Source organism: Cupressus sempervirens, chromosome 8, assembly GCF_028749045.1.
Source record: "Cupressus sempervirens isolate cs-2001-9-10 chromosome 8, ASM2874904v1, whole genome shotgun sequence".
In the NCBI taxonomy this organism is placed as follows: domain Eukaryota; kingdom Viridiplantae; phylum Streptophyta; class Pinopsida; order Cupressales; family Cupressaceae; genus Cupressus; species Cupressus sempervirens.
The window spans coordinates 167310892-167335928 of record NC_143125.1 but is presented as its reverse complement, the minus strand read 5'-3'; the positions used below and the strand labels follow the sequence as shown (position 1 = coordinate 167335928).

At 34.4% G+C, this 25037-nt stretch overlaps 1 protein-coding gene across 4 annotated transcripts in view; it reads left to right on the top strand.

The window, feature by feature from the left end:
- Nucleotides 1-2848: 2848 nt before the first annotated feature.
- LOC149542082 (histone-lysine N-methyltransferase ASHR1-like) overlaps nucleotides 2849-25037 on the top strand; it is a 93228-nt gene continuing 71039 nt past the window's right edge. The window contains exons 1-8 of one of the 4 annotated variants that reach the window (XM_089797132.1): nucleotides 2859-3519; nucleotides 3908-4156; nucleotides 4316-5932; nucleotides 21961-22120; nucleotides 23635-23790; nucleotides 23994-24062; nucleotides 24318-24447; nucleotides 24575-24701. In XM_089797132.1, the coding sequence (XP_089653258.1) occupies nucleotides 5865-5932; nucleotides 21961-22120; nucleotides 23635-23790; nucleotides 23994-24062; nucleotides 24318-24447; nucleotides 24575-24701 (710 nt within the window). In that variant the 5' untranslated portion in view covers nucleotides 2859-3519; nucleotides 3908-4156; nucleotides 4316-5864. Of the gene's footprint in view, nucleotides 3520-3907; nucleotides 4157-4315; nucleotides 5933-21960; nucleotides 22121-23634; nucleotides 23791-23993; nucleotides 24063-24317; nucleotides 24448-24574; nucleotides 24702-25037 lie in introns of all 4 variants that reach the window. The other 3 variants (XM_089797131.1, XM_089797130.1, XM_089797129.1) reach the window with 3 other exon arrangements.

Sequence of the window (25037 nt, the reverse complement as noted above, 5' to 3'; positions counted from 1 at the left end):
CAAAATCATTTTAAATTCTCCATAAACATAAAAGGGATAAGAAGGAGGAGGATAAGGAGAAAAGAAGATAAGAAAGGGATGGAGAATTTGTCAAAGCAGAAGGAGAAGTTGCCAAAGGAGAAGACTAAGATAGAGGAGGAGAAGGGGAAGATGAAGTGGAAGGATGAAGAGGGAAGTGAAGAGAAGGTGAAGAATAAGGCACAAACTAAGAAGCAAATCGAGACACAAAATACACCAAATAAGAAACAAAGGTTGGAGCAATGGAATGCCAGTTCTATATCTTGCTATCTGTGTAACCATTGAACCTTCTCTAGGTGTAATCATTACACCTTTATTCTAAATCATATTATCTATTTATTTCTTTCCATAAGCTCTCAGTACTCTTTTGAAGAAATGTAGCCAAAATAGCAACAAATATTGTAATCAAAATTGATTGTAGAGACTACAAAATGCTTTTAAAACCTTGACATCCTATTGTAAAGTATGTACTACTTGAAGTAGGTTGCTTTAGCCTTGTAGAGGTTAATAAGATCTTCCAATAATTCATTCAATCCTAGAAACACACTAGGATGATAAAAAGAAGCAACATAGAACTCAAAATTTTTACAATTGAAGACATCTCACAAGGCATAAAAAGATTAGTAGGGGGAAAGGCTCAAGATGTTGATGGGTTGCAAGCTGAACATCTAAAATGGGGCAACGAAATCTTGACACCACATAAATATCACATCTTTAACAATGTAAACAACGAAGGGTTTCCTGAAAATTGGTATACTAGCATGGTGATCCTCCTTCACAAAAGTGGGTACATAAATGATCCATCAAACTATCACACTATTATGATTAATCCATTTCGAGGGAAGCTCTTTGATAGCATGATTGAACATAAAATCAACAAATGGGCTGAATCAAAAGATAAAAGGGCTAAAGAATAGGATGGTCTTAGACCAAAGCATTCCACTATTGATCATGGGGTTACTCTCTGCTTCTTGGTTAAAAAAGTATGAAATACAGAGGGTGCTGAAGCTTTTTACTACTTCGTAGATTTCAAAAAGGCCTTCAACACAATGCCACATGACAAACTCTAGCTCAAAATGGAGGAACTAAAAATTCCTATTGAACTTCGAGCTATGAACGTAGACTTTATGAGTATGTCATTGCTAAAATCAAATTTATGGATGGGATGTTAGAATGCTTTGGCATTGATATAGGTGTCAAACAAAGTTGCCCCCTCTCCCCAACCTTGTTTGGGTTATACATCAACAAGCTAGAATAATGTTTAGACAATAACAATGGAGATGGGGTTCAACTAGTTAATTACATGTTAAAGTTACTCCTATACGTAGGTGACCTGATTTTAATTGCTAAAACTGCTGAGGGTTTGAAGTAACACTTGAATGTGCTTAATACCTTTTGTCAGTTGGCTGGGATGCAAGTGAACACTAGCAAAACCAAAGTGATGATTTTTTCTTTGAAAATAAATAAGAAGCAACAAAATAATTTCCTTTTTGACGGTAACCCATTGGAGACTGTAGAGGAGTACAAGTATGTTGGAATCGACTTTGATAACAAGCTCAGCTGGGAAACTTGTAGAGCAAAAAGAATTTAGGGAGGATGGAAAGCATTATATTCTTTACAAAACAAATGTAGGAATGTAGAATTATGAGACTGGAAAACCAAAAAGATACTCTTCGGTTTGTTGGTTACCCCGCTGATCCTTTATGGATGTGAGATTTAGGGTAGCAATCTGTTAGATAAAAAATAGAGACAAATAGAAAGAATCCGAAAATATTTAATCATCTGTAATCTCAAGATTAAAACCACTATTCCTTATGAGATCTTATTGGTGGAAACATACACTTTTCCATTAGAGGTTTTTGCCATGGTTTGATTATTATGTTATTTAAAAAAAAATCAAAGAATGGAAAATCAACGATGGCCTAAATTGATCATAGAAGAAAGACTTGACATAAAAAAAACAAGTGGATGAAACAAAATGGTAAATGGATAGAAAAGTGGAATATTAGTAGACAAGAATGTCCAGATAACAATGAGGAAACAAAAAAGTATGTGAATGAAAAGTTCAAGAGTCTAATATGGTCAAAACAAAAAGGATGCAAAAAAGATTTTTATATCAAAGAATTTAATCTAAAGAGGGAGCACATGGAGAAATCATACATAGGAGCAAATATCAATTGGGAAGCAAAAATGCTCAAAACTTAACTTAGAACGGGTTCTCATCACTTGAGGTGTGAAATAAGTAGGTGGACACTACTAAAGGAAGAATGGGAGGAAAGAATATGTTTATTTTGCAACATGGGAGTGGTGGAGACAAAACAACACTTTATCATGGAATGCCCAACGTACATTGACATCTGCTACAGTTACGATGATATCCTAGCAACCGACAATTTAAATTCTATTTTTGAGGAAACACAACTAGACATGACAACAAATTTAATGATCAACATTCATTGTAGAAGAATGGACCTAGAGAAGCAGTTTTAAAAGACTTAGGGTCCTCCCACCCTCTCGAGTGGTATGCTTTCCTAGGTGGTCCCTTAGGCTGCTTTAACCTTGTGGACGTTGTTAAAATTTGTCATTCATCCATTAATGTCTCAAATGGTGGGCATCTCAAGCTTATTTTTAACAGAGAACACTATAAACAACAAATATAGAGCAATAGTTCACTTGAACGACAACGTCTATGCAACCAAATAAATACAGTTTTTAAAATTAATTAATTAATTTTAAAATGATTCTCTCACTTTTAAATTAATTAATAAATTCGAAAAAAACCGTCATGTCAGGTGCAATTTTTCGGCTATTTAGCCGAGGGCGAGCCGAACGGTGTGCTGATTGCATTTAGCCTGGAGTCAATAGGCGAGGCGTAAACTGCATTTTCAATGTCTGCGTCGAAAGAAGAGATGTCGGAGAGGGTATCGGAGCTCTCCATCCACAATCACCATACCGTACCTCATGGAAATGAAGAAACCGTGGACGGGAAAATAACGCAGTTGGATCAATCCTCGGGCCGTTTAAACTCCCTGAATGTCAATAAGAAGAAGAAGAAGAAAAAGAAAACAGGTAACCAAGAAAAAGTACTGCCTTCACAGAAACTGGTGGAAACAACTTTTCCATGGAAAGTCGTACAACGTCCCGGCCGAGGACGTTGTGCCGTTGCTTCGAGGTATTCTAAACACTTGTGCACGAGTGGAATTGAATTCTGCAGTTTTCTGATGTACATGTAGGTCTTAAGGAAATTGGGCGGAGCTTTGGTAGGAATATTCGTAGGATGGGCTTTTAGCTTGTAAATCTTTTCGTAGTTTTGGTTATCTTCAACGATTATGTTTTCGATTGCAAATGCCTTCTTGAACTGCTGGGAAAAGCTATAACGAGGTCTCTGGAAATGAAAGGACTAAAATCGGCGTTCCTTGGGATGAATTGAGATGAACTGGAAGCTTGCCTTACCTACAATGTTGCGAGGTCGAATCCGAGCATTCGATATTTGTATTGTAGGTATATAGGGTAAATAAAAGAAATCTATTTATGGGCTTCCACAAGAGGGTTTTATTAAATAAATTGGGCTTCTGGTTTGGTCGTGTCCTAAACATAGTCCTTTTAGCTTAAAATATAACTAAATTGCATATAATCGTATTGTAAAGAGGCAACGATGGTATTTGAGGTATAGCTGGGCCATTCTCAAGATATTTTTGCAATATGGGAACGAGAGAGCAGTGGACTTTTACCTACATATCTATTATGTCATCAGAGAGAGTTCGTCCATCTAGAGAACAAAGCAGATTTATATCTATCTCTCAGTTTGTAGCAGCTTTGTTTTGCTTAATAATGCAAGTTAATCTGATCGTTACTTCATTTGGCTTTTGTGGATGTTTGAGTTTGTTAGGTTGATGCACCTTGAGCTGGACTGCATAAAGTGTCATTGAAGTGGGTTCACGGTTTGGCATGGAAGCTATAGAAATTTGTTGCACGAGTGAGAGTAATGCAATTGCGGAGGGCTGTAAGAGATATCAATTGGTATTGGAGAAGGATTTAGAAGTTGCTGCGAGTTTGGATTTCCACATTTGTTTGTGCGTAGAAAAACAATGAGATTTAGTTTCCAAGGCAATGTTTGAAAAGCATCGACTTTAGATTGGTAAATCCCATGAGGCTAAGCATTTTAATTTCTTAATATTTGTGTTATAGTTATCTCTATTCTTGCAGTTTGTATGCAATTTTCCTTTTTATGCTATGCATGAATCTTGGATGGAATAAACCTTATATCGTGTAAAAGAGCATATATTTTGTGTGTTAGGTGAGTCCCCTACATCATGGTATCAGAGCAAGGGTTTTGAAGTGTGCATATAGAGCATGAGCATGATGCAGTTTGCACTTGGATTTGAGGGTTGGGTAAGTTTGCTTGCATTTATGTACAAGTTGCAAGAGGAGCAACTTAGAGGATTTGTTGAGCAGAGGTTCTTGAGTTTAAGCAGAATCGCCAAGTGTGAGCCAACTTTACAAAAGAACCTGAGGGTTTTGGTAAGAAGATCTGTGTTGAATGTTCTTGATTTTTGGAAGATGGAAAAGAGAAAGAAGGAAATCACATTTGTCATTGGATGGATTCCAAGGATTCCTATGCTTAAGAAAAGCTCAGAAAGAGTAAGAAATGAAATAAGAGAAGGAACGACAAAGTTGCAGCAGCAGGTGAAAGAAATAGAAGTAGAGTTGGAAAGAAGAAAAACCCTTTATTAGAAAATAGTTGATGGTAATTTTGATTATGTTTAATGATGATTTGATTGTGAGGAGGAGAGAGGATGCAACAAAGTGTCAGGCATGTTGCACTGAAGAAGAAGAGGATGGATATGAAAGATTGATGAGCTTGAAGCTGAGGCATGTTTGATGGAAGACATGGAGAATGAGGGAAAAGAGACTGCAGCAACAACAAAAGAGTTGGAGGGCGTAAAATAAGAGGACAGTGAAGTTGCAGCAGTAAATAAAGAGGTAAAACATGCATTTTGTGGGTTGGTGATTGTGATTTGCATGTGAATGATCTGAATGTAATGTATGGACTTGAGGAATCTGAAATGCACGTTGCAGCAATAAGGAAAAGGGGATTGAAACTAAAACTGATTTGTGTTAAGGAGAGAAGATGCAAGAATTTGTCATGTATGTAGCACTGGAGAAGATGAGGATGAATATGGAGTTGATGAATTTGAAGCTGAGGCATATCTGATGGAAGAAATGGAGAATGAGAAAAAAGAGCTTGCAGTAGCAACAAAAGAGTTTGGTGCAATGGAGGACATAAAAGAAGAGGACAAGAAAGTTGCAGTAGTAAATGAAGAGGTAAAACTTGCATATTGTGAGTTATTGGCGATTGTGATCTGCATGTGAATGATCTGAGATTCTGAATTGAATGTACGGCTAGAGGAAGCTGAAATGTATGTTGCAGCAATAAGGAAAAGTGAATTTTCAGATTTTGAGGAGTTTGAAACTAAACTGAATTGTGTTTGAGTGAAATGGTAAGTGAAAGTGAAGGAGTTGCAATAGCAGATGAAACTGAGGTGAAACTTATTTTTTCTGCATATTGTTCCGAAGATGGATGTGAGAATAATCAGGTTGCAGAAAAAGAGAATCCCATAGAGGACATAGATGAAAGTGAAACAGATGATTTACTAATGCAGATTGCAAGAGAATGGAATGAGTTAATTGTAGGTACGAAAGTTTCAGCAGAAAGTGGCGAGGTAAATCTGATTTTTATGAATTTTTCGATGAGGTTGATTTGCTCAAGAATGTGGGAATAGAAAAGAACATTGTAGCAGTAGAGACAGAGTAGAATGGATTAGTTGCAGGGAAAAAGACACAATATGTTTGCTTGCCTTGTTGCAGGCATGAAAGAAGAGAACAAGGCTCAAGTTGCAGGAGTGATGAGAAGGTAAAATATTTTCTTATTGAATTTAAGAAAAAATGTTATTTGATTTGCTTTCCAATTCACAATTTACGTTTTGGATCTCACTTGAGAAAGACTATTTGTATTGTTCCTCGTAATGGTTTTTTTGATATAATATCTCTAAAGCAATGTTACTCACTGGTTAATTAGATACTCTGTATATAATTCAACTGTCTCTTTGTCTCTCCTTACAAGATTGCCAAATATATATATTTTATTATGATAGGATAATAATGAAATATAAACTCAGCTGTTGTTGAATATAATCGGTGGCTTGTACTAACTGTGTTGTTATCTTATATAGTTAAGGGACTTCAATAACTGCCTTTAATGTTTTCCCTAAAGTGCCTCTATTTTCCAGCAACTTCTCTCTTATTGATCCTCCTATTCTTAAATTATATACCACCAGTTAAGCCAAGTGTAGATCCAATCTGGATTGCATAAGTTGTAATATTTCACTGAATAGATTCTCTGGTTGTATACATCTGTATGTCCTGATTTAGAATATTTGATATGTTAAGTACTCAGACAATTATATATTGTTTGGTCATGATATGCCTTTTCAAATTGCGTTGTTTCATTATCGCATGGTAACAAAAATCTTCACTAATCGGTATCAGTCAGTGAATGTTTTTTGACTCATTCAAGCAACATTCCTCATATCTTTATTTAAATCTTGTGAGAGATTTTTTTTTTTGGAATGATCGGCGTCCGTCAACCAAAATGATGGTTATTGGTAAAGCAATATGTTTATCAGACATAGTCGATATTTGTAGTTGGCGGTCACCTTTATTTTGTGTGCTTCTCGAAGTCTACCATCTTAGATGATGATGTACGGGTAAAGACAATATACCAAATCCTTGTTTTCCTTCTATATATAGAGGTACCCATACTTTTGATTAATATTTTATTATATATCAAATAAGAGCTTTCCATGAAATAGCTATGTACTTAGGATGAGTATGTAATCTTCCTCCCTATTGTTTCATGTATTTTATATTTTATATCTATTGATGTTATAAATATGTTATTACTAAATTATATTTCAATGAAGTGACGATAATTTAATTAGTGATAAATATTTTTATAATATTTATTTACCATTATTTTATTTATTTATTTATTAAATTTCAACTTAAATAGGGGACATTACAAACAGATGATTTACTAATGCAGATTGCAAGAGAATGCAATGAGTTAATTGTAGGTACAAAAGTTTCAGCAGAAAGTGACAAGGTGAATCTGATTTTTATGAATGTTTCGATGAGGTTGATTTGCTCAAGAATTTGGGAATAGAAGAGAACATTGTAGCAGTAGAGACAGAGTGGAATCGATTGGTTGCATGCGAAAAGAGACGATATGTTTGCTTGCCTTGTTGCAGGCATGAAAGAGGAGAACGAGGCTCAAGTTGCAGGAGTTATGAGAAGGTAAAATATTTTGTTATTGAATTTAAGAAAAATGTTTTTCATTTTGAGATGGATGAGTTAGTGGATATAGATGAAATAGTTCAAATGGGTTTTGTTAGTCGATTGTTATGTAGAGAAAGATCTGTATGATGTTGTAGAGTTCAGTTTGGATTCATTTTGGATGAAGTGTTCAAATTCCAAACTATGGTGGGTTGGATCCCATAAGATTAGAGAAGAGCAAGAGTTACATTTGGAGCAGGAGGTCAGATGATGGTAATAAATTCCACATTGAGTAAAAGGAATGCAGAGAAAGGATATGTTGGAGCTGATTTGACAGTGAAGATGAGTGCAGAGCAGAGTTGTTAGAGGAGGAGGATGCTTGTTTTGTCTAGGTGCTGGAAAAGGAGAAAGAAGAATCAATTGGATGTAGCTGATAGAGTTATGGGGTTTGTTGAAGGTTGGCTTTACCATTCAACTCCATTTTGTTAGACCAAGCTCACCAAATTTTCCTACCCTAAGTGTTTGATGTAATGAAACTAACAAGTGTAGAGAATTTCAGAGAAGAACAAAAATGCATAACACAATTTTATGCGAAAAATCCTGGAAAAATTATACCAATGAAAAACCACAGGCAAATATCTCTTAATATTATGTCTCAAGAATTTTCTCAGTTACAACAATGTTCAAAATATATGAACAATCATGACTTCGAGTTGCATATAAAATCTGAGTTGCAAAGTCCTAATTAGAGACTACTTACTAAATTCGATGAGTAGAAGTAGCACAACTACAACTATATGCACACCACTTGTTGGCATTACTATTTTTGTCAAGTCATCAAAATGACTTACTATTTTATAGTAAGTTGACTCATTATACCTTACGATTTATCGTAAGTCCATTTTTTTTGCCTCCGGTAGGACCACTTTGCTGTGGTCGATTTCAGACTTAACCAAAGAAGAAGGTTATCCACAATGAGTTGACCAAAGAAGGTGGTTCTTCATGATGAATCAACCAAAGCTAGTGGTTCTTCATGATGACTTCACATTCCAACATTTGATGCAGGAGCACTGAGGGGTGTTAGAGCAATCTTTCACCAACCAAAAATACTTATTTAATTTGGTTATGTTTGGTATTTTCAATAGGGTTAAATGCAAGCTATCATATGTCTCAATGCACTTAGGAAAGTGTCCAAGACGACGTATGGGGTTTAAAAGATTTAATATTTGTGGGCTATCTGTAAAGGCAATTGAAGGACACATTTTCCTATCATTTATAATGCAAACTCAAGAGAATCATCATTGTGGCATGGAAATGGGAAAGAGGAAGAGAGTCACGCACTCACATGTATTGAATACTTACATAGAAAATGGGAAAAGACACCTCTTTAGGTGCCCGCTTTGGAAAATTGAAAAGACACCTCTTTAGGCACCTTCATGGGGAAGTTAAATGGTCATCTATTGGCTATGTGCTGCATTTCTTGATAGCCATCTGTTGTTCATCAAGAGGGGGAGTTGGATTTAAAAGAGGCACAAGAATGCTATAAGAGTGAGGCTTCAGCTAGTGTTTAGGCTTCTAGAGTTGAATGGATCATCCTGAAGGAGCGATCATTGGAAGTTCAGAATTCTCCTTCTTCTTTTAGTAGTTGAGTAGCTGTTCTAGCTTGTTGAATTGGTAAAGTCCATGAAGCTAAGCATTGTAATTTTTGAATATTTGTGTTTCATTATATTGAAGCAATAGAAATCAGGTATCTCTATTTTTACAATTTCTATGCAATTTTCTTGTTAATGCTATGAATCTTGAGTAGAGTAACTCTCGAATAGTGTAAAAGAGCATATGTTTTGAGCGTGTTAGGGCAGCCTCCTATATCATTTGACCATTTAAACTATTAAGTTACTAGAAAGTTGACGATTGTGCAATTCCTTCAACTTTTCTTCCCATTTGATAATGTAGTGCAACTACATCAATTATGGTTCCGAAATATGTTTTGCTTTACCACAATTATCTATATAGTTGCCTTTGATTTTTTGGAGCAGCAATCTACTCAAGTCCTGTAGACAAGGTGCCTTGAACCCTTGCCCTACATTAGTTGAACTCTCCTACTACAGTTTTCTTGCTAGCAAAAAAATCTCACACACAAGTCGTGCTTGCTATCGCACTTTTGTTCCAATGCATACCTTTAAGTAAAGATTTCAAACTTGGCATGTTCCGAATAAAGAGTAATCCATTTTGTTAGATTTAGTTGGAACTTGACAAACTTGATGTGTTGCAATTCTGTACACTGTGATAGCCTACTATCTTTGTCTCTGTTTTTGCCTGTCTCCCACTCTATGTTGGGATTAATTGCTCTCACAATGGCTGCAACTGACTGCAATTTTTTCAAATCTTTTGCTCTATCAAAGTGAGGTCCATTTTCATCTCCTGCACATTTGGCACAAACTTTAGATATATTTTGATGTTGCTGTTCGAAATCCATGAAGGTGGCATTTAAGAACTTTGATGCCTCCACTCAACTTCAATGACCATCCCAAGGTCAGATTTGGTATACATACTTCCAAGTGGCCTCCCTACTGCTGAATTTTTGGCTTCCACCAGATCTTCCTAATGCTGTTCGATACAAAATACAAACCTTAGCATTGAAAAAAAACCAAATTTAACTGTTGTGTACTCTAGCAAATCAAAGAAACCTGATTTTGAAAAACTTTGTTGTTGCAAAGGCCTAACTAGTTTTGATTTATTCGAATGTATGTGAAACATGGACATATGTGTAAGAGACTATAATGCTCCCTTTTGGGATTTACCTAAATTTAGTCTTGAAACAACAAAGTCTACTGAAGATTAGGAATGCATTATTCTTAGTAACGTAAACTCGTAATAAATTGCCAACTTTAAAACCCTCATTGGTTCTAGTTTAGAACCTACACACATTATTAGTCACTCAAAACCTATATTAGTACAATAAATATTAATAATCCATAATAATATTTAAATCCACAAAATCCAACTAGTATTTAATACTACATGGATATCCTTTTGAGAAAGCCTATTTTGATTGTCAGTCATAATAGGAATCTCAAGGACAATTGTCTTTGTATTGCGAGAGCTTGAGTGGATCACCCATCCATCTCGAGGTGTCATACTTGATAAGACACATAAGTCCAAGCACACTCACAATGTGGACCCATGAACATGCAGGTTCCTTCCATTGGGGTAGCATACTTGACAAGACCCTAAAGCCCAGGGGTGCTTGACTCCCTTGGTCCATGAGTATGGTAGGAGTAAAAACCCCTCCATTTATCAGTCCAACTTGGAGGTTGTCCTTGTTCAAGCTTAATGGCACAACACCCCCTGACCCATGAGTATAGTCAAAAGATTTTAATCTACTTATATTGCTATAATACTGGTGCAGTTATGTCTTAAACCCATAAGAAGATTCCACTGTTGTAACTTCATACTAAGGACCTATTTTTGCCTTCAATATCCATGGTATTTCTAATAGATTTTAGACACTGACATATGCATTTGAATATAACCGATTGGGCAATGATGGTGATTGAGGTCCTTCGATATTATTCTTTTCTCTTTCATATGGTGATCTTTGTTTGATGACATATATTCTCCATGTACAATCGATGGCTGATGTGGTTGTATTAGCTTTTTGTTCTTCACTGCCAGTTACTTATCTTCTGCTCCATTCATATAGACTCCTTGAGCTTGTGGCAGCAATAACATTTAACTTCAACCTGTATTAGAGCTCTCTATCTCTTTCTCATGCATTTGATAAAATCAGAATAATTATGATCCTCTTTACTTGAGGGCAGCTCATCAAATCATTTGGAACAATGTTTTCCCATTGGATGTTTCGCGCTGAAAGTAGACTCCTATGATATGTGTTTTAATCATGTGTGTTCTATGTTTCTTCCTATTTATTTATCGTAGCTGGTTCTAATACCCCTTTTCTCTTGTTCGTCTTTGCTTTATAAAATCTCATCTTTTGCTGCATCTGGTGTATACACTATCTCTTTCTTGTTTGTCTTTCTTTAAATTCGATCCTATATTCCTCCTTGTATGCTAGTTTTCTTCCGTTCCCTTCTTAGACTAGCTGACATGGAAGACTCATTGCTGATTGAGAATCCTTTTGTCCTTGATTGTATTTCTTCTATTCACTATCAACTTCCATACTAAGTGATCCCTTTTAATTTCTGATTGAATGTCCTCTTTGGTTCTGTAAGTTCTCATCTATTCCTTCTTCTACCACTTACATAATTTTTTGATTAGTAATCCCCTCTTCTTTTTCCCAATTTCGATCTCTTTTAATAATTTATATACTGAAATAGTAAAGCGATTGGGTGCATATCGAGAGGTATGTCACGTGATTTATAATACTTCATAACATTTGTTTGGTTAAGAGTATATTATATTTTGATTAGAATGTGAACATTAGTTATTTCATTATTATCTTATCATATCCATATGAATTTGTTTATACTAACTATTTATATAATTTATTAATTATATTGTGATATCTATTTTAGTGTTAAATAATATATTATATTAGTAGATTATTATATGTCTTGATTTTGATATGTAATGTTTGTCTTTCTTTATACAATTTACATATCTTTTTATTATTATTTGAGTATCAATATTGATAGACAACAATATTACTACTATATCAATTGTTATAATATTATATTATATCAATTTGATATATTATAATGATAAATAATATTTTTAATATTTGCTCATTCATTTATTTATTATTATCTTTAATATTATTTATTAAAATCAATCTTAAAAATGGGGACATTACAAAAATAGAGCCAACTTGGTCTACGTTAAAACAAAGCCATACATAATCTCCATTTTATCTGATGAGGTTACGATGAAAATCCTTCAACAGATAGAGATACCTTGCTTGATACTCGATTATCCAAGGTACAATATTCCTCCAAAGATCCTTCCCAAATGATAGCAACTATCAAACCAATTCTAGAACCTCTTATAGGAAAGATCGCACATTAGTACACAATACAAGAAATGAGAACGCTCCTTCCTTGACAGTTACTGTACATAGAAGGAAACTGGCTCTGATACCATGTTAAGATTTGAGCAAAGAAAATAAAGATGAACAACGATAGGAACAACCAAAATAGATGCAAGTGACATAGAAAAATATCCTAGGAAAAACCTAGTCACACAACAAAAGATCACTTTATTAATAAGGAAATGTTAAGTGTACAATGCCTTCCGCTTGATGCAAAATATATAACATAAAGAGAGACTCTTCACATTCTAATTGAAGGTCTCTTCAATTTCCAAAACATAGCTCTTTATTTTCAAATACAACTCTTCCTATTTCAATGCCTTAACACATGTTGAATGACACGTCCTTATATTTAATACTACTATTTGTCATAAATGTCCTTTTCAACTGAAGGTGACCATAATGGTAATAACGTCCAGAGATAAGGATCTGTATCGCAGCTACAACCTTTAACATGGCCAGTGTTCCAACATCACCTCAAAGTTGTGTGCTTGTGCTCTTTTTGTACACTTATCTCTTGTTACTCATTTTTCCTTAACAAGGAAACATAATCCATTCTTTCAAAGATCATTTCAAAACTTTTTTGCATGTTGTGATCAAGGATGTAGTATTCTTGGTTGCCAGTTTCTTTTATGGGATGATGGGTAGTTGTTCTTGAGCATATACCTCTTGCATTGCCCCTTTCTGTTGTTGTGGTTTCTAACTTAAAAGCTTTTTCATTGCATCTTGAAGCAATAAATGGTCAAGGCATCTACTAGGCCACAAATTGATTTTGCCCCTCTATAAATATGTCAATCTTTTCTTTGTAATCTATAATTGTGTTAGTTCTTTAAAGTGCCTTCTAGGGTGCTTTTAATTAATCGTTCAATTAGCTTTTGTGTAAATTCATCATAGGTTGTAACATTTTGGGGCACTTGTGTAATAAGACCATGATGCCCCTCAATATTTATGTCAATGTTTTCTAAGTGATCCCCAGTACCACGACGAAGATTATTTGAAATTTGGCTACATCTTCCACTGATCCTTGTTTAAATTGTGTTAGTTCATTAAAATGCCTTTTGGGGTTCAGTCTATTAGCTTTTTTGTAAATTCATTGTAGGTTGTAACATTTTGGTGCCCTTGTGTAATAAGACCATGCAATACTTTTAAATGCAATATAGCAAATTTAATAACATCTTCTTCTTTCATGGGTCTAAGGGAGATGTAGTTCAATTTTCGGACCTAGAAATTTGTGATGTTTCTCGATCCATCAAAATTAGGAAGGATCATGTTACCGACTCTTTGGGGCATGCCTTTATTTGTTTGACCCCTTTCCCTCATAGGCATGTTTCTTGCCCTAACATCATAGTATTCCCTAAATGGGATACTTATAATTTTTGGTTCAAGTCTTGAGTATGCTTTTCAAAGGAAATACAAGAGCAAGAAAATGAAAATGAAATCCAAGCATGTTGATTGAACTAATGTTACCAAAGTAGAGAACAATTTGAGAGAAACCACCCAAAGCTTGAAGAGGAGACACAAGAGCTTTTGAAAGGGGAAAAACAAAGAAAAACCCCTTATGTATTATGAATGAGGCAAAGCCTATAAGAGAAAAAGAGAGAGAGAGGAGAGCAAGAAGCTCATTAAAATGATATCAAAAAATGAAGATTGAGAAGAGAATCATCTCTGAAATAGAGATGTGAGAGTAGTTACAAAGTAACTCCTATATCTATGAATGCCACCTTTCATAATGCGTGTGCAATGTTAGTGCATGATTTTCTTCATTTGTAGAGCCTTTGTTGGTTCCCTTTGTAATCACTCTGGATTCCTCTTGCATGCAATCTGCTTGTAATCAATCAAACTTAGGAAATTTTGATCTTGCACCTTGAACAAAAGATTCCCAAGAGTTGGGAAGTTCATTTAGGGCTATCATTGACAATTCTTTGCAATTCTTTGCAACCAACAAGATGGCCAATGGGAGCTGGTCTCTTAGTTCTGAGATTTTCATAAGATTAGAAATTATTGATTCCCTGTTAACCATTTTGATATGATGTAATTTTTGTTTCAATGCAAGTGTTCTGCTTGTATTGTTAATTCATACATGTCTCTAATTTCATAAACATCTCTCTAGCAGTCTTAAGATTTGCAATGATTGGCACAATGTGATCTTTTCCAGATTCTACAATCCTCTTTGCTTTAGTGCTATTTCTCATCAACTGCGATAATTTTGATTCATTTGTGGGCGAACTGTTTTTTCTTGTAGGAAGCTATCCAAGTCATTTTTTTCTAAGCGTAGTATTATTCTAAACTTCCAAGCTATGAACTTTGAGGCATCTTCTAATCTATCCTCAACTTTTAATCCATTCACCATCTTGACAGTAGAGAATTTGAAGAGGAGATGAGATCAAATATTTAAATTGCACAGGATATATGTCTGATTATGATCTTTTAAACCTGCTCTGATACCATGTTAATTTTTTTATCAGACAAATGGCAATATTAACATTTATATATTGATATATATAAATATTTGTTTTTCATTTTACTCAATATTTTTTTTTGTATTTGTACGAGTTTAAATAAAAATACAACACTACTTATATTTTAGTGATTGCAATGGTTTATCCCAATGGACATATGTGTGTCAGGTTGCATGCTAATTCTGGAAGGGACAAATTATCTTTACTACTGTCTGTACTATCCACGTGGAACTGCAGAGTGAGCTGTCTTTATTGACTGCTGATTGTATTGTAATATGATAAATATATGTTGTGTTTTTTTTTTGAATAAGGACAAGGGAGACTAGGATAACTAAGGGGTGACCGATATGACCCATACTTGTCATAATACACAACTAAATTACCTTGGTATTGGTTAGTTAATGGAGAATACACATTAACTAATTAGATGATATTATTTTGATTAATATAATAATTAATGGGTTTTCTTTATATGTAAGATAAATAACTAATACTGAAATACTGAAATAATAAATTTAATTAATTATTCAATTATTATTATTAAATTAATTAATGTCTTCTAAGCAATGCATTGTATTAGTTGAAACATATGTAAGCCTCTTGAAGCTATCTTCAACAGGTACCTTCCTCTCAAATTTGAGCTGCACAAATCCTGATTTCTTTGCACAGTATGTGTAGAACATGTGTGTTGACTCTTATAGTGCCCCACTTTTCCTCAAGGGGAAAATATTACACCTCCAATTATTTGGTTTTTTTCACATTGATGGTGGTGGTGAGCTGTTGCAAAGGAGTCCTCTAGTTGCAGGCTGCTTGGCATATTTGGTCAACATCTTGAGAGTGATGGAAGTATTGTCATTGATGTCAAAGGAATGCGTGAGATTGATGGAAGTTGTCATCAATGTCATAGGAAATGGAAGATATGCAATTAGAAGAGTGATGCACAGTTAGAAGACAATTGAAGAGTACGTCTGCATTGGATAATGAGGTTGAGTGAAGGAGTAGAGATGTCTCTAATGTAAAAATTAAGGTGGTAAAAGCCACAACATAATCCCTATGCTGGTCATTAAAAGATAATGAAAAAGAAATATAGTAAATTTGAACATATGATGAAATAGAAATGGATATGATGGTGATATACTACAAAGACTAATTTTAGTATGTGCAAGGGATTTGGAAAACAACAATTAGCATATGCCATATACATAGTAAATGTAACATCCACTTTTTCCCGGGTGTTAACTAACAACTAACATATTAAAGAAATACAACTTTACTTCATTTTCATAAGAAGACAATTATATCAGTTATGTTCAAGTGAATGAGATTAACGGTTACAATCAGTTAAACGGAAATTTCATAACTAACAATCGAAAACATCATCAACGAATTTACTTTGGAAATTAAAATCTACATACCATGGATTCTGAAACCGAAATCAATCTAGGGATGCTTTTACAAACACCCAGGTTAGTCCATAAATACCACTTAGGATCAAATGACGATTACCATCCAATACCGCTATATCAAAATCAAATGACGATTATCATCAAATACCACTATATCAATTAGGGCATCTATTATCATTGGATCATTTAGGGCATCACATACCGTTGTGTTAATTAGGGCATCTATTATCATTGGATCATTTAGGGCATCACATACCACCGTGTTAATTAGGGCATCAATTACCATTGGATCATTTAGGGCATCATATGCCACTGTATCATTTGGGGCATCAGATACCACTGTATCATTTAGGGCATCAAATACCACTGTATCATTTGGGGGTGGCAGATACCTTTGTTTCATTCCTTTTCTTCCTATTGCTAACTGTGGTAATAACATAAGATTAGAAGATATGCTCATAATCATTATTCTTATAAATGAAAGACTAAAATAATAATCCTATAAATATATTCCATATTCAGTTGGAAGGTCAACCGATCTAACTGGTTACCAATTACATTGACAAGAACGATTGCTTTCAATAAAGGAAAATATCTGAAACGATGATATAAATTAATCCATCATATCCTCTACTTGTATAAATATCATAAAAGTAAAAAGACTTGTTACCAATAAATGTTTGAATGCTCAACTTTATCTGATGCACGTCTTAACATCTCATGGAGAGGGGAAACATTGTCAGGGGCTTAACCTCCCAACCATGGATCTTAAACTTATCCCCACACTTTCTTTAACTAGAAAGGCCCTTCCTATCTGAAATAGACATGGAACACCTTGTTAGCCACTGAGCATTTTGGTATTTAATCACACCACTTGACTTGACAACAGATAATGAATTGGAAATGCATGAGCTTTTAAATGATTCCTTTTAAAAATAATATACATTGTTATGTCACATCTAATTCTGTTTTATGTTATTGCAGATTTCTCTTTCCCACCTCTTCACCTCTTCCTTGGCCATACAGCCGGGTGAGTCCTAGGTGGTAAATCTCAGAGTAATTCAACTCCTTCACTGAGCTTCAGCTTGTGAAAGAATAATATGGTTCCATACTGTCATAATACAATTCCTATGACACAAGAACTTACAAATCAACATATTGATAATGCAATCCGACTAAAAACAAGAGACATCTTGGCATAAAATTACATTTAACTCAGACTTAACTGAGGGAGAAAATGATTCATCAAATATGCAAGTCGATATGCAGTCAATAGTGAAACATCGATTAATTTCTTACATCTGCAATTTCGAATGCATAATTTAAACAATACGAAAGGGAAACACATACCACGTAACCTGAGCACGAAAGTATGAGTTCAGTTTGATTTTTGTACAGTCGGCTCCTTTGAGTTATGTATCCAACGTAGAGCTTATATCAGATAAGACGATGACTTGGTTATCCTCCAGCCAAATGCAGCAATAAGAATAATGAGATAAAAGGAGGGAAGCGGAAGTAACAATGTAGAAGTCCCATTTCTCTGCTCTTCCGGCTGGTATATAAAAGAAGACATGAGCCTTGGCTTAATTCTAGCAGCCGGTTCCTAATCCGTGAGCAATCCGAATGCAATTCTTAGAGCAGATATGAAATATGACTTTCAGCAAAGGTTGTTCATGGAAAAACGTAGAGAAGGAGCTGAAGTAAATCGTGTGAAAGGAAAAAATGATAATCATGTCTTCGGCTTCTCTCGGTCTCCAAATATATGTAAAGGCATTCGATAATCTCTCAAGCTTCCAAGAAGCCATAACTTTTCAAGAAAAGACTTGGCTTCTTGAATGCCAATATGTCAAATGTGTATTTCGGTTTCTAGCAAGAAATTGAATAAATAAATAAATATGGAAAAGAATTTGAAAGGTTACAAATGAAAAGAATAATATAAACATATTTATTTACTTGTACGTAAATATATTCTATTAAGATGGCACATATTAAATGTCTATCCAAGGTTGTACTTTTAAAATATGTATATCTAAATACATGTTTCATCTTTAAAGATTTATTTTATCTTCGTGTACGTGCATTAATTGTTCGTATTAAATAGATAAAATCTTGTATAAAAATAATATTATGCTGTCACCTTTAATTTATATCTATGTGTACGCACATAAATATGTATTATAATGATGTGGTGGAAAAGTCAGCCATAATCCAATAAAGGTGTGTACTTTAATTAAGTTAAATCATTAATGTTTTTAATGTTTATTTAATAGCTCATGCATGTCTAATGTGTGTAACTTGTTATGAAGTCGCTAGGTCCTCAACTATGGTGATTCAAGATTCATACCCTTTTGCCCAGTGATGGTGATGCTCTTGTGCCCAATTTCTTTTTGACAATGCTTCCACCCCTTTGACATGCTTCCTACAAGGAAATTGTCCACAGTTAAATCAGATTATCATAACAAGTTATGAATCATAAATAATCATAATGGCTAACCGCCTTTTCAGTTCCATTAATTCATGATAAATAATCATCTAGTATGTTATCTTCATATGAAATTATAACGACTAACCATCTTCCATTTCACAGGATTGTAACAAATTTAATTGTCAATTGACTTTATGTGAACCTCAACGGCTATACGAACATTTTAAATTGGGTCGAAAATTGGGATGTAACAAAAAAGCTATAAATGATGTAGTGATGCCATATGCATAGCAAGTATGAACATAAGACATCGATAGTTTGATACGTAAAGAGCATAGCTATTATGAACAAAAGACAATGATCAATAAATATATGAAACAACAATGAAGGGTCCTTAGTATGCAGCATCTTCAGAAATGAAAGGTCCACAAACCAAGACATTGAGGAGTCAAGCATTGATGTAGGAGACATCAATATCATCTATGGCCTGAATATGAGCGTGATTACAATGCTATGGAAGTTTGCAGATGGTTTATGGAAGATGATGCGGCCCAATAAAATAAGACAAAGAAGGGTGTCAAAAAATATATAAGGAGTCCACCCAACAGCATATGAAGTAGATTAAAACATATTCGGTGACTTGGATGTATATGCAGCAGTTCAACAACTTAAATTAGAAGAATATCGCGATTTCTAATTTGACACAACAACATCATTCAAGGTTAGCCACATAAGAGGAATACACCAGGCGTTCAAATAGCAATTACATTTCAATTGCAACGAAGAAAGCTGAAGTATCTTCAATTATATCGACATCAAGTATTGAGATCTGGGGTGAAACATTAATAACAGCATTTGAACTAAACAATAGTAACTCATTCAAGTGATGGATAGAGTCGGATGTGTTTGTTTAAAACAAAATCATAAATTATAAGTAACGGCATATGATAAGGATAAACTCATCAATATCTATCAAAGAACGATTAAATACAAGCTGGAGGGAGCCAGATCGATTACATGTAAGATGCCTAAGTATGGGCAGTGTGGAAAGAAACTACAAGAAGAGTGTTAGAGTGCCTACGAAGCGAATGGATCTACGAAAAATCTTTCAAATAGTAATGTCAAGATATGAAGCAGCGATAATAAAAATGGTATAAGAATGCAGCAATAAGCTACAAATATAAGTTGCTATGCCATGATATCATATTTAATCGGCAGATTAAAATGTTTTGTTAAAATAAAAAAAAACAAAAGGGCTTATTATTATTATATCTAATAATATTCCGCAGTTATGAAAAATGACTTATGAAGAGCCATTGGGTATAAAGAAAGATTTGTGACCATTTAATGAACATACTTATGAATCATTGATTAAAGAATATAAAAAATAAAATACGTTATTTACAAAATTGGAAGGTAATGATGTGAAGAAAGTAGAGCAAGCATATCAAAGCAGAGTGTGGAGGAAAAGAGTCTTGTTGAGCATGAGATTAAAAAAAATATATAAAGAGGTGTGGGGTATAAGAGTATGTGAGTGATTAAAAAAGGGAGAGAGTTAGCAAAAAGAATAGAAGGAAATGAGTGAAAGATAAGGAAGAGTATGCAGAATAGATAATGTGGATCAGAGCTAATCAGAAATATATGTAAGTGTAAAGAAGGGCTGAATATATATACAGATTTATTATCTGATATATATCAATTCAAGGAAGTGTGAGAAATATATGAGAAAAGAATTTTGTAATCAAACTAAAAGAATATTGTGGAAGAATACTACAAAGTTGTGAAGACTATAAGAAGATTGTGTTTTCAAATTGGTGAAAGAAATATAGAAGTTTCAGAGAAGAGAGTTACAAAGTATCCACCATCAGTTGAGCAAGCAACATTGACAAGGTGGAAAAACATTTTGTGTGCAGTGGGTTGGTGCTCATGAAGACAGCAGTGGGGGGTGGTGCTTCCAGTAGGTCAGTGTGTGCGAAGTGTGGGAGATGGAGCTTCCAGTGAGTCAGTGCTCGTAAACATAGGGGCTGGAGCCTCTAGTAGGTCGTAGCCTACAAATCTTTGTAAAAGAACAAGTTTATATAAAAACAATTATTTTGCCGTGGTTTTCTCCCACATTGGGTTTCCACGTATGTCATTGTGTTATTGCATTCATGTGCATAATTATTAATTTCAGCATTTAAAGTTATTAAAGCAATTATTTGGATAAAAAGTTTTGAATTGGCAAAGTTGTTATTATATTGATTCACCCGCCCCCCCCCAGTGTAATCGTGTGCTCTTCAGAAAGGCCTGTCAAACTCCAAAACACATGTAGCCGAGTTTTCAGTTTGTTAGCTTCTCCCCTTTTTCCTCCCACCTCTTCATTTGCAGTACCTATTTTCTCCATATGTCAAATTCTCGTTATTGTTACTTGAGTAACTTCTTATGTTGGTGCTGCATTATTGCAACAATATAGACAAAAAACAACTAGATATACTGAAGTACCAATTTTAAAAAATATTAGTCCCATTTAAAGTGCCCAGTTTTGAAAAAAAGAACAAAACATTTAGTGCAAGTTCTAAAATCAGAACGGCAATTTTTTTAACACAATTCAAAGGTATACAAATAAAAGTATTTTATTAACCTATCAAAAAATAAAATTAAACAGTACATAGCAACATAAAGGGAAATGCAGAAAAGCAAAATTAAAATATCAGCAATGTCTTTCTCATCTTAAATCTAAACAAAAATTGAAAAATCCAAACTGTCTCTGCAAAGGAAAAAACTACAAATTTAAATCTTTTTCATTTTATTATCTTCAGTATATGTGGTCGAGATTAGAGTGACTAACTTGTTTGTTTGAGTAAGTTAATTTGGGTAACTAGTGGCAAGAGTACGTTAACTGTTGAAATCTTTGTTTTTTGAAACTAGATGGTTTACCTAAGGTAACACTAGATAGTGTAGCTATGCTTATATTGTATTCATGTGAAATGATTTTTGGACGATTATGTATGTTTTGCATGGCTAGATGATCTAACTCTTATGGCTCATATTGTTTTTATATGTCAACCACTTTTTAATTCTGATGAATTCTTCCATAGCTGCTTCATTTAGTATTGAAATGATATAATTCTTGGTGGGATGCTATTCCCGTACATATTTTCTTGCATTAAAATCTGGTATCTAAAGACTGATAACCACATCGATGACATGGGCCTCTATTGCTAGGGACAGACTTTTAGTCTTTTTTATTGCTTATGAATTTGCATCTTATTGGTGTTGCGGGTTGTGCAGAAACATCAAGGCAGGAGAGGTGATTGTCGCAGAACGAGCTGTTGCCTTTATGCCACGTGTACACTATCACTTAGCAGTTTGTCATTCTTGCTGTTGTGGTTTTGCTGAAAACTCTGATGGAGTTAAATGCAGTTCATGTCAGAAAGTAATTTACTGTAAGGTACCATTAGACTAGACAAGTTTATTTAATGTTTTGATCATAATGTCTGTAAACTAGCTAAGGCTGCAATTGGCAAGGAAAATGGGTTCAATTTCCATAATATGAATCTTTGAATGTTTCCAGAAAGTGCATTGTTGGATCTCTAAAGTGCAGCTAGCTACTGTGAATGCTCTTGTTCAGTTGACAGAGTACTTTGTGGACTTGTCAATGCTTCAAAACCATGAGATGAATTTTGTCACAAGATATGCTTGAAAGCCATGAGATTATTTTGTCACAAGATATGCTTGAAAACCATGAGATTATTTTGTCACAAGAGATTTCTTCCTTGCATTTGTGATGCCCTCTGTGCACTAACTGCAAATGAGTATTTTGGATATGCCTCATTTTAAGGAGGGTGACAATTAAGAAAAGGTCTCTATAACAACTGACCCACTCTATGCTTTCTTATTGCTGCTTAAGTGACTTGGGATAACAGATTTGCTAGGATGAGATTTACTCCAAAATGAGATCCAAACAAGAACAAGAAAGAATCTACCTGTGTGTGTTTTTCTTCGGTATAGCACTTACACAAATGTTTTGTAATCTTTGTTTCCTATGCCCGAGCTTTGGATCTTTCATGGTGTAGTCAGCAAGATTGCTAGCCCTTTTCTGCTTCTTTTCGGCCTGATCTTGCTGAATATATATATTCCAGGTTGCCCATTGGGTATGGAATTGGGGTTCAGGTACAGTATGGCGAATATTTTCCACAGGTTCAATATGGCTCAGTACAGCTATATATTTTACAGTAGATGCGTCCAAGTTTAAATGCAGGCATCGTACTGAAATTCTTCAAAAGTGATGCCCTTTTTACTCAGTCTATTTCATTTTTTGTTCCAAAATCTATACTACAGAACATGTTTAACTTCAATATCTTAAATTGTAGCCACATTAATGCATATAGACATTTCCTCTCTATGTTTAGTTCAGTAGCTGAAATCTCTTTCAGATAGTATAGGAGATTGTAAATTTTGTTTAGTCCCTTTTTAAAAAATTTAAGTAATATGCTTGTGTTACATTTCCCAGTTTTCAACAAAATGAAGAAATGTAGTTGTCCTTATAGATCAAGTCAGCTTTGCTATTAAAAAAATCATGGTGTTTTTCAAAACAAGCTTTAGGGTTTTAATTTTTTCCCCTATGTAACACAGCAATATTGCAAAAACAAGCTCATTTCCATTTGAAGACTTAATTAAAAATTTATTATCTTAAACACTTAAGTTTGGACACTTTTTTTTTTCTGGGCACCCATGAATTCCCCAAGTTTAGGTGGACAATCTGGGTGCATATCTGCACTTATCTCGTTCTGTGATGGGTTAAAAAAAGCAGAATCTGGTAATATAATACTAAATGAACTAACCTGGAAAATTATTTCTTTTGGCAAACAGAAAAATTCCTTTTTAATTGTTCTATATGATTTGCTGCTGTGTTACATCTCTTCAGTGTATGCTTGTAATCCATTTTTTGTATATTTGGTGCAGACATGTGAAGAGAAGGCATTGTCCCAGCACAGAAGGTGGTGTTCAGTTTACAAAGAGATTAATAGGATAGCCAAAGAGTCTGATTGTGATCAAGATCTTGTGCATTTTGTACTGTCACTTTTTTCAAAGAAATACTCAGATCCAGACAACAGAAAGGTCAGCTTTTTAATTAATTTTTTTTTTAGAGGGAAATAAAAAATTGACAGAAATCTTGTACTTTAGATCAATAGCTCATTGAATAATTCTAATGTTTAGTAAAATTTCGTTCTCTTGTTATAAAATAATTGATTACATTAATATAGCTAATTGCTTTTCAGCTTTGAATCTGGTTAAGGTTTAACTTTTTTATATAAACTCAGGTAGTTGGAATTGAAAGCACCAATGTTGGAGGTCAGACAGAAGATGGCATCATTAACTCATCTTTTCAGGTACATTTTCAAATGCCTGAATTCTTGTGTCCTTTTGACTTGTTTATGCTGCCTCCTGTTTTCAATTATGTTCTTTGCAGAGAAGTGAATCTCTTTTTTGAAAGTTACTCAAGAGTTTTGTTAATTAATTTGAGCATCCACTGTCAACTTGTAATCTTGACGACTCGTTTCCATCAGTCCTAGAAAATTTGAGTGATGTGTACTTAGAGTTGTACATACAAAGTGTAGTGCTGCTCCTAATATTGCCAGTCCCAGGATGCATTAGGCCTTCAAACCCATCAAAGCAAAATGCCAAAAGCATGGAGAAATTCTGTACAAAATGCTTGTCAAGCATTACAAATAGCCATCATGGACAAGAGTGAAGGTGACTTGGACTGCAGTGTAGGTGAGTCCACCATGATGTTGGAGATTTTGGAGCCACAACTGGAAAATACAGTGACACTGGAATTGTGTGTTTTTAAAGTTATTTTTTTCTTATGAACTCAGCTAACGAACTTTGCTATTTATACCAGGGGAACTTGAATGGTTGGCTGCTCTGGTCAATACAAATGCTCATGGAATGGGTGCTCAGGGACTTCGAAACACTGATGTTGCTCTTGGTATTTTCCCATTTGTGTCCATGCTAAACCATTCATGCAGGTCAGTTTGAACCTTTCTTTTTGAATAAATATAATGGTCAATTGTAGTGTTGTTTGCTTGAAGAGAATTATAGACGGTGATTGTTGTTCAGTAGGGGCAGAGTAATTCAAAAGAAATAAATGCCTTTTCTGAACATTATTTTAGTTATTTTGACCAAAGTAACAAGAATCGGAATCGGATCGGAATCGGCAAGGCCGAATCGAATCGTGAATCGGCAATGAATCGGCAAATTTGAAAAAACCCTTTAAATTTAAAGATTTTAACAATTTAAAACTTATTTCATGCACCCTTTATTGAATATAACTTAAACACACTATAACATCATCAAATAGAAGT